Here is a 10348-nt window from a genome sequence, read left to right as displayed (position 1 = left end):
TGAATACATTCAAATTCAACAGATTTAATATTCCAGTCATGTGAAATTAAGAAATCTTAGAAAAGTGAGCAGGAAGTCAGCGGCCTCTGCAACACACAACATACACAAGCTGTATTGTTTTTTTTCTTGCCAGAGTTTTGACAACTCATTTGAAAGACATCAGTTTTGCATCTAGCCCTGCCCCCTACTCTGCCTCTGATTGGCTAACCCTAACCCGCACCTTAACCAACCCGAATTAATAGAGGCAACAAGTATCAACCAATCAGAGGCAGAGTTGTCGAAACTCTGGCAGGAAAACAAATGATGTCATCCAAAGTGATGTTACTTTACATTTACAAAATTTTTTTTCACAACTCATAGGAGGAAATGGGCCTAAACGACATCTGAGGGGAGGTGTGGCCTACACCTGGTCCAGAGCAGAAAGTTCCTGTAAAAAAGGGCAGTTCACTTTAAGGGGCTCAGCGGGAGAACTGCCGCTTGTCACCCTTTCCTTTGTTGACGTGCTTAAATATTTTGGATTTGTGCACGTTGTTGGACTTCTGGTATCCGAAACCGCCTCCACCGCCTCGCTTCTGCAACTTTGCACCTTTACTGCTATGGACGTCTGGAGAGAAGCGTTAAGGAAAGCAACGTTTTTAATCAGACACTTCCAGATCATTCTACGTGACATGAGGAATACAAATCAAACAGTGTCCAGGGGTAAATGGGACACAACTTGTAGTATTGCAGCAAAGGATACTCAGGTCAACGTATGGAGGAACTTTGAAGCCAAACGACAGCGCCACCATGGGGAGGTTGAGGGTGTTCACGCTGTAGATCTGTTTGAGCGAATGGGAGTCGTAAGCCCTCACGTAGGACTTGTAGGCCTCTTGGGCTGACTTGTGGAGATAGTAGTTCTTCTCAATCAGCTTCTCAAGCTAATGAACAAGAGGTAGTTTGAAATTAGACTTTGTTTTTGAATATCTTTTTAATAGGGCTGAACGATTTGGGGAAAAATCTAATTGTGATGTTTCTAGGAGGTGTATGGCGCTTGTGACTGGCGAGCAGATCTGTCACACAAGACAACGGAATGAATTTGTAACTGCTTGACTGTCTAAAACGCGTCAGGTGTGCTGTATAATTAACCTACATTTTAATCGATCTTTACGATTAGCTAATCGCGTTCTTTAAAATCGCAATTTTGATTTGAAAACAATGAATCGTTCAGCTCTACATTTTTTTAATAACTACAGATAAATAAAAACTAGCATTTAAAGATGTGTTGAAGCTGCACCATCTTCATCACATCTACTTAGCGTCACCAAGTGAAGAGGTGAATATCTTACCTGTGACTGGATATCTGAGATTTTACTCCAGGAAAATTCAAACTCACTCAGTGGAACCTGGAAAACATAGGACCCATGTCAACAGAAGCCAATCCCATTTAAAGACATGGTACAGTAGTGGAAATGATGGAATTATGTTATGCTAAGCTCTGTTCTAAATGAGAACAGCAGAGTTTGAGATGGTTACCTTGGCCTGTTTCAGGAAGCGGAGGAAGCCGAGCTCCTCTGGTCGGAGGATCAGGAGGGCGTGGCCTCTACCATTGATGCCCCTGGCTGTTCTGCCCACCCTGTGGATGTACTCCTGCAGATGGAAAGTAAAGCTTAAAAAGGAGTCCTAGTTAGGGCTGGGTACCGAAACCGAATACCAATATGGAACCAGTTTCCAAATGACCGGTACCTACGGGACCGAATCAGAATATAAATTTCGGTGCCACTTAAATGTGTTGATTGAACTATTTTCCCTCTGGTGCTCGGAAACAGATGTAAGAAGCGTCATCACCATTTGCCACAGTACAAATGTAGCGTCCCTCAGTCAAAGGCTACGAGACGACAGCTGGGTTCGCTCCGTCTTAATAAATGCTGCTGTACAGGATACTGTGAGCCGCAGCCTACGCCCCCCAAAAAAGCAAACCTCGCAGAGAGCTACAATAAACAGCCCTTTCTGCAGTCATAACAGTGAAGTTTAAAGCTGGTTTGTAGCATAATACGGACTCAAAATGGATTTTGCTGCTAGTCCTGTAACTGTTATATAGCCTATTGTTTTAGTTGGATTAGATGGTTTAGGTATATATACTGTGGATTTGTTCCGTAATTTTGTTTTTTGTACTTATATTTAAGTACACTTTAACCCCTTGAACTCTGCAATACAAATGGTCCGCCAGTGCCTACTCTGGTATTTTTGCCTATTGTGATGTCATTTCTTAGAGGGTCTTCAAATGCTGCATATACATAAAACTGTTACAACCTCTGCTAAAAGGTTATGTAAGTCAATAAACCATAATAATTGATAAAAGTATTGAAATTGAGTGAGAAATGAAAAAATACTAAAATCGGGCTTGTTTTCTCATAAAATTCTATGATGATTCTAATGATAGACCCGTCCCTTCTATATTAATTATGAACTAAACTATGTTAACTATGCTAAACTACTGAATCTTAGCGTTTCTCTCAATCTTTCTGAGACATTCCTGCTGTGACCTGCTTAGCTGTATTTGGCGTCACTCATCCGGCCTGTCACGTGAATTTTCACCACACGTAATGAAACGTAATGACATGACACGATTTTAAGAGGCTAAAGTAAACAAAAAGGGCTACAGAGGAAAACCTCTAGAGCCACCAAACATTTTCACGCCGTCTTCCACTGCAAGCAACTTAACGTGATGGCGTCATCGCGAGCGGACAACATGATGGCGGAAAGACAAAAAACATCAGCTTTCCACTGCAAAAAGAATGAATGCTCTAGCTGTGATAGTTTTCATTTTAGATTGATTTAAACATGATCCTACAAACAACGGACCTTCTGCACAGAGAGTTCAACAGTTAAAATAATGTTCAATTTAAAAAACCCTCTCTTTATTAATGTCTGCTTTTTGTGTACCTTGGGGTCATCTGGGGGGTCGTACTGGACGATCCAGTCCACCTCAGGGATGTCGAGCCCTCGAGCTGCCACGTCAGTACACAGCAGGATGCCGGAGTCGGCGTTGCAGAACTGGAAGAAGGTGGTGGTACGTTTGGTTTGCTTCTGCTTGCCCTGGGAACCAGAACGATATACACAGTTTTACATCAGCTGGATGTCTGAACACTATTTAACACGGTTAGGAGGTAAGGCACACGTCTTACATGGATGGCCATGACAGGCAGGTCGATGTAGTTGAGCAGTTCATAGTGGAATTTCACAGACATGCAGGAAGAGAAGAAGACCATCAGCTTCTTCTTGCGGTTCTTCTTCAGGAAGGTGAAGAGCAGCAGGAAGCGCTTCTCTGATGGGCACACCACATAACCCTGAAACACAACAGAGACCACTTTCTATCAGATTAATGTGCCTTAAGGACCTTCAAGGCCAGCCTACCTATAACTGACCACTGATCTAACTGAAACGTAGCAGACATACCTGCTCCAGGCCGTCCACAGTGGCGTTGTCTTTGTTGTCATCCACGCCCACATAGAGGGGCTCTCTCTTCAGGGAGATGCGGGCCAAGTCCTCCACCTTACGAGTCTGAGTGGCTGAAAACAGCATGGTCTGTCTCTTCTCTGGAGAAAACGCGGGCAGAAACAGTGATATAAAAAAACATCAGAGAGCAGTAATCTTAACTGACCATGAAGAGAACACACCAGTCTGTGAAAACACTAGTGTTTGTTCAAATCTGAGGAAATACCCCTGATGATGTCAGAGTTGCTGAGAAGGGAGGGCTTAACTCATTTTGGGAGGGATCCGTTGTTATTGGGAGCATATTATAGACTAAAAGTGAACCTATGCCACCTTTGCTGAGAGTTTGACCGTTATGTAAAACAAAAATCTCATATACAAACTCCTAACTTTATAAAGTGCAATAGTCAATTGCTCAAGTACAACAAAACAGATACGTACTCGGCAGCAGTTTGATGATCTGCTTCAGCTCCTCCTCGAAGCCCACCTCTAAGATACGGTCGGCCTCATCGATAATCAGGCACTGCAGGTTCTTGTACATGAACCCGGCCGTGTTCTGTAGACACAACAGTCGTTTTTTAATATTCCAATATTCAAAGTATTAAAAACAAACAGAAGCTGTAAAAACACAAAGCATTATAGCAGGACCACATCAATAAAACAACGATCTTGTGTTTGATAAAGCACCCGCAGCTCACTGACTTCTGAACTATTTCACACACTACTTGTGTCTGAATATATAGTTTCATCATCTTGATCGGGTGTTCAGCATGTACTGGTTCCAGAAGCAGTTCAACAGTCATGTTTCTGTCATACATCCCCTCAGGATCCCACCCCGCCTCACCTGGAGGTGGTCCAGCAGACGGCCGGGTGTGGCCACCAGGATGTTGACACCGTTGGCCAGTCTTTGGGCCTCAGCTGAGCGGTTGCTGCCCCCCATGATCAGACCATAGGTGTGAACGTGGTGGGCCATCAGCTCCTTCAGCACACCGTAAGTCTGCATCGCCAGCTCACGTGTGGGTGAAAGGATCACTACGCCGGTGCCTGGTGGGACGAGGAGGACATTAGTTACAGACTTTGACTCAACCTACATGATGCATTAGGTAAAAGCAACACGTTTCCCTCTCTGTCAGCAGCAGAGGGCTACGTGGCTACAGCCAGAAAACACTGAGGAGACAGGGGAGATGAACAGGAGCATTACCGTTCCTGGGCATGAACTTGAGTTTGTAGATGAGCTCTATAGACGGGATGAGGAAGGCCAGGGTTTTACCACTACCCGTCTTGGCAGCAGCCAGAACATCCCTACAGAGAAGCAAACAGACACACTGTGTATGTATCCACAGGTGACATTATGGTCCATCAGGTCCAACCAGCTGAGGACTATCAGAGACTTACCTTCCCTCCAGCAGGGGACGAATACTTTTGTGCTGGATCTCAGTCATGTGTTCAAAGCCCATCTCCTTCACGGCCTTCAGCGTGTGATCACTCACCATCCCAGCAAGAGAGGCAAAGGACGTGTCCTCAAATGCTCCTGAAAGAAGTGGAGGATTCCATTTAAAGAAAGGCCAAGATGAAGCACGAGAAAACTGCATGTAGCCACAGCAAACTGTCCTTGCAGTTACTCCTGTCAGGAGAATCACTGGCGACTCTTCCCAAAGACAACCACAAGAGTCTCTGTATGCCTTAGCTGACACCCGTTTCATGATGGAAACACTGAAAGGGCAACACATAAAGGCAACACGGGAGAGTTTTGTTCTTAATCTCCTGTGAATGTGTGCATTTATAGGCATATAGACTCAACAGTCTTTTAATCTAATACTCTCGTTCACAGTACTTTGTTAAACTGACTGTTGGGTGCATACGAGATTATAATTAAGTGATACATAAGGAACCGTGAGGATCTCCTGTAGTCTTTCTGTTCATGTCACAGCATTCAATTTCCGACTTGAATAGTGTTGGACGTGCGACTTCCCCTTCCACTCTGCAGCATTTTCCTTTTAAATTGGAGACCTTTTGCTATGTTTGCACCTCCTGTCCAGACTAAAACGGTAAACGTTTGAAAACGCTGCCTACCCCGCTTTTCGTTTTAAAACTCTGGAGAGCATTTTAGTGCGGACGGGCTAAAAAGGAGGACTTTAGAAACGCTGACGCAGATGACACGTTTGGCTCTCTGATTGGGTCTCATAAGTCATGCAAAGCAGAAACAGGATGCTATTCACAGAGTTTTTGATTTGGTATTTTTATTAAAATATTTTGTACTGTGCACCTACACTTGTACGGTGCATGTCGCTGTTTATTTTGCGACGACTCCCAGTCGGTTTTCCACCGCCACAGCTGCTTTGTGTTCTATTCAGTAACAGTCCCAGCTCGTTATTGGTCCATGCAAAAAATAAAATAAAATCTGGCGTGGTTCTTAGTCTGCATTACTTTATTTTTTCGGCAAATCTTCTGTAATTAAGGAAGAGAACATTTGCTTCATGTTCGCAACGCGTGCATGCCCAGTGTGCCTGAACAGGCACTAGATGAGCGTTTTCAGTCGTTCTAATGTAGAGAGATTAACTCTGATACACAGCTAAAACTCTGGTGTGGATGGAGATTGTATTCATTTTAAAACTCCTGTTTTAAACTAAAACAGAGTAGTGTAGATGGGACCTATGTCTGACTTTGGTTTTTTATGAACCTAATGATGTTGCAACTCTTACAGAACAATGCCCAACTCAGAGACCAACATGTCAGATTGCCATCAATTGGCTAGAACTTAGACTAGAACGGTAGACTTCAGCCACATTAAGGAAAGCTTTGAGCTGTACAGATGCTACAGGGCCCTTGTGTATGTACTAGTATTATTATTATGTAATTTATCTTATGCACTTCTCACAAGTAACACTGCTGAAGATCCAGCCACGTTTACAGCAAGCAGAATTCTATTTCTTCAATACCTGTTAAACCAGATGGCAAGTCAGGTTGATCTTGCTCTTCATCGTCCCCCTCTTCAGTTTCCTCCTCCTCTTCCTCTCCTTCATCTGCAACTTCTGATGGATTGTCCGTAGCCTGTTCTCCATCTTCATCTGCTAATGATGCTCCCTCCTCTTCCTCCTCCTCATCATCATCTGCTTCTTTCACTGTTTTGGTCTTCTTCTCCGCTGGAATGAGGAGCATGACAAGTTAGTTAGCCATGAAAGAAAAACAGTTTGTCAGCTGCAGGCTGAGGCACTCCTCTAGCTGTTACCTGGTGATCCAGCAGTGTCAGCAAGCTTTCTTTTCTTCTTCTTCTTCTTCAGGGGCGGATTCTCTGTTGTGGTCCCCTCCAATGCTGGCGCAATCTGCTTCTTCTGTTTTTTCTTGGCCTCCTTGTCTGTCGTACAAGCAGTCGCTGCTTCCTCACAACACTCCTCTTCCAGCCCGTTGGAGTTTACTGTCAAAACACATGTTTACCTGTTAGTTATGATGCTTTCTGTAAGTCCAAATTTGTTGAAGGACTTTGGAGGTCTAAACCTGCTACAGTGCTAGCTAACCAAATGTATGCGAAGCAAGCATAGAAATCCCAATAACCTCTGAGAAATCACGATGACATACACAAACAATAATCTAATGTTATTTGTCAGCTACCTTTAAGTCTGTCAGTGAAATCCCAACTTTAACGTTAACCGGAGCTTCCGATCGGGATCTCACGCCGTTAGGGAGCTAACGTAACTGAGCTAGCTTAGCAGCTGAAGTTCGTCACCGCTTCAGAGACAGAAAACACGCAACACCGACCGAATACTTTTCCTTTAAAGCACGTACCGGTGTCTCCGTCTTCTGTCTGTTTCTTGCGCAGCTTGCGCTCTTTGTTCTTTTCATTTCTTTTCTGGATTTTCTGTCGGAGAAGCTTCATCTGTAGGCCCGCCATGGCAACGGTGCACTGCACACGTGTGTATGTGTGGTGTTCAGGACCCTTGGTGGTGCGAGTCTGCGCTGCCTGTGTGAAAAGGCGAAGGACCCGGCCCGCTGCGCCGGCAAGTAAAGTGCCTCAACGAAAAGCTTTCGGCCGCAGGGAAAAGATAAACGGAACAGAAACTGTAGCATAAAGTTAAATAAACTAACTCAAAACACTTTTTAAACGTTGGTTTGGAACATACCCCGGAACTGAAACATGAGTGACGTTAAGAACAGAATAAGATCTGATAGCTTATAAAGATGTCTGTGAAGATTCTCAGTCATCCAGGTCATAGTTATCCAACGAAGGTTAAAATGAAGGGCAACTGGACTTGGTTGAAGATACTGGAAGACGTTTCGTCCCTCATCCAAAGGACTTCTTCAGTTCTGACTGACTGGCAGGGAAACTCAGCTATTTAACCTCAGCTTATAAACAGTTTCTATTAAACAAATGAGACCCTACTAACACACAGGGAATGTACATGTTTTTGAATAACGTGGGAATAAATGACACTGGCTAATTGTAGACTTCTTCATAATGTCATCCAAGATTTCTCTTTTCCTTCGGGTCTCTCGGGAGCTGCATGGGTTCCTAGATTCTTCATGGCCTTTTCCCCTCCTGATTAGTGAGCTCTATGTCAGTGAGGGACACATACTGTAATTCAGGGTAAGGGTTTGTGAGAGATTGCAGTTTCACTGCTTAAATTGGACTTCTCCAGGAAAACAATAAATTATTCAGCTAATTCTTTAGGCTATATATTTAAAAACAACAAAAAATCTTGACATAGCCTTCTTGTCAAATTCAGTCTTCCTGTGTTAATTTGAGCTCTCTAAGGCCCTGATCTGATCAGATCTATAATCTTGCATGTACAGAATATCCAGATTTATTGTCTCTTCCCCAAAAGAAATTCTGTTCTCACATAACCTGTAGGCAAAATATGAATTCACTGACATGGAAAATATAAGTAATTTCAGCTCTATGGGAGATGGGAATGTGACAGAAAACATGTTTTGTTATGTAACAAACTATACTATATAGAATACTTTAAACTCAGTCCTTTGAATAATGTGAATTCAGATCAGATGCTTTTACATTTTCAGTGTTGGGAGATAGATTTTAAGATATTAAGATTATATTAAGATAAAAGTATTTGTATAAATATCAATCTCGGTCTAGGTCTGGTTTTGTACCTTAATTTGCCATTGCTCATGCTTAAATCAAACTTGTAATATAACCAGTAATCCAAACTATCTATTTTAGTGCAGCAGAAGCTCCCACTGATAGATTGTGTTCACATTTCCACCTGCTAGTCAATATTTGGAACTATTAACATTTTCCTCCCCAGTGTAATCGACTTCACAGCCCAGCACAGTTCAGCACGGGTTACAGACACCCTTAAGAGCAGAAAACACACTGACTACAGAATGACTACTCAATTTGGATATGCCCGTATCCACACACACAAGGAACACAGGAGGAGGCCTACAAGATTGGAAGCAGGTATTTTCTCTTTAATAGGAGCGGAACATCAAAACATCAATTAGGCGTCATCTGTTGGAGTTGGGTCATACAGCGTCCACTGTCTTACAGCTCAGAGAAATCCATAACTTTGTTGTACTTGAAAGGCTGTGAGTTTTCTGGCTGAACGATATCCAAAAGTTAGGCTACTTCCATGTTAAATACCACACTCAACGTACAGACCAAGTATCCAGTAGTCTCAATTGTTTATGAAAGGCATATTTTCATTAGAAACTGTGCATCTTGTGTTTGAAAAGGCAGAAAACTGCTTTGATTTCTGATGTTAATGTAGTGTCCTGAAGTCCTTAACACCTCTCTATCCCAGTAATAGTCACATATAAATATGGATAATTGTTGAAATTCTCTTCAAAGTGCTACTAAGTGCTAATACATAATTAATGTCAGGAATGTATGGCAAGAGGGCAACGTACAAGGCCGAACTTAACTGATTTAAGCGTTCCAAGTCTCTTCCTCTTCCAAGAGACATTTATAACATACACTTACTGTCTCAGATGACTGCAGTCAGGAAAAATAGTGGCAACTCTGTATCTAAAATTTCAAGCCAATGGTGTGTGTCTCCTCCTCAATCTTAACCACGTGTGGCTCTGTCTCTCTCTTGATGTCAGAAGCCTGAATAACAACGTGAGAGCCGCTTTCACTCATCCTCTCCAGTGCTTGGCCTTGCTGGACGGGCTGCAGTAACTGATTCCTGGATAGCCTCCTCGCATGCTTCATCTCCTCCCATCTCTGCATCCTCCTTCCGATCTCGCACCCTTTGTTCTTCCTCTTCAAAAGCCTCTGCCTCCAAGAATGGTCAGTCTGTGAACGCGCCTGTTGGGGCCTGGAACAGCTCTCTAACTGTGTGCCGTCCCCCAGCACGGGCACTGATGGCACTCGAACGCACTGTCTCTGCACGTCCTCCTCCACTGCTCTGAACACCAGGTCTGTGATATCTCGGCGAAGTCTCATGAGCACCATGGGGTCTTTGATCTGACGCATATCCATCAGCATAACCTCTGCAAACTGGTGTAGAATGTCATGTTTGGATGTGTTTGGTGCAGCTGTTTGGTCGGGCGGATCAGAAGAACCCTCGTCAATATGACGGTGTGGACAGCTTAAAGACATGACCTCTGCAACTTGAGGCTGCGGGTTTGGACAGTGCAGGGGAGCAGGGTTTGGGTTGGAGGCAACAGGCTGGGGTTCATCATACAGATCTTGCCCAGTCCCATCAGCATCCAGCGGGCTACCAAAGGAGCTTCCCATCTCCGGTCAATACTTCCCTCAGTCTCCAACTCCTCATCGTCCTCCTCCCGATCATCAAACTTTTCTTCCTGCAAAAAGAGGAAGCAAAAAACATAAACATCTGCAATCAAGATCTGCAGGGAAGCATCTGCAGGCTTTTCTGCATTTAATTCAAACTTACCAGATACAAATCACCTCGGC

The 10348-nt window shown here is 43.6% G+C and overlaps 1 protein-coding gene across 1 annotated transcript; it reads right to left on the bottom strand.

Moving 5' to 3' along the window:
- Nucleotides 1-8: 8 nt before the first annotated feature.
- On the bottom strand, nucleotides 9-7414 carry ddx18 (DEAD (Asp-Glu-Ala-Asp) box polypeptide 18). The gene is made up of 14 exons (XM_038719636.1): nucleotides 7255-7414; nucleotides 6701-6886; nucleotides 6411-6614; nucleotides 4867-5002; nucleotides 4673-4773; nucleotides 4316-4515; nucleotides 3913-4027; nucleotides 3436-3575; nucleotides 3165-3326; nucleotides 2923-3075; nucleotides 1513-1626; nucleotides 1326-1382; nucleotides 740-917; nucleotides 9-604 (listed from the first exon to the last, which is right to left on the bottom strand). Exons 1-14 carry the CDS (start codon nucleotides 7358-7360, stop codon nucleotides 459-461), a joined length of 1998 nt encoding a protein of 665 aa, XP_038575564.1. The 5' UTR covers nucleotides 7361-7414; the 3' UTR covers nucleotides 9-458.
- Nucleotides 7415-10348: the final 2934 nt, after the last annotated feature.

The sequence above is a fragment of the Micropterus salmoides genome, unplaced genomic scaffold, assembly GCF_014851395.1.
Source record: "Micropterus salmoides isolate LMB-PRFRI ecotype aquatic unplaced genomic scaffold, ASM1485139v1 Ms_hic_scaffold_15, whole genome shotgun sequence".
NCBI classification, from domain to species: Eukaryota; Metazoa; Chordata; class Actinopteri; order Centrarchiformes; family Centrarchidae; genus Micropterus; species Micropterus salmoides.
The sequence above is the reverse complement of the archived record's forward strand: the minus strand, read 5'-3'. Positions and strand labels throughout refer to the sequence as shown.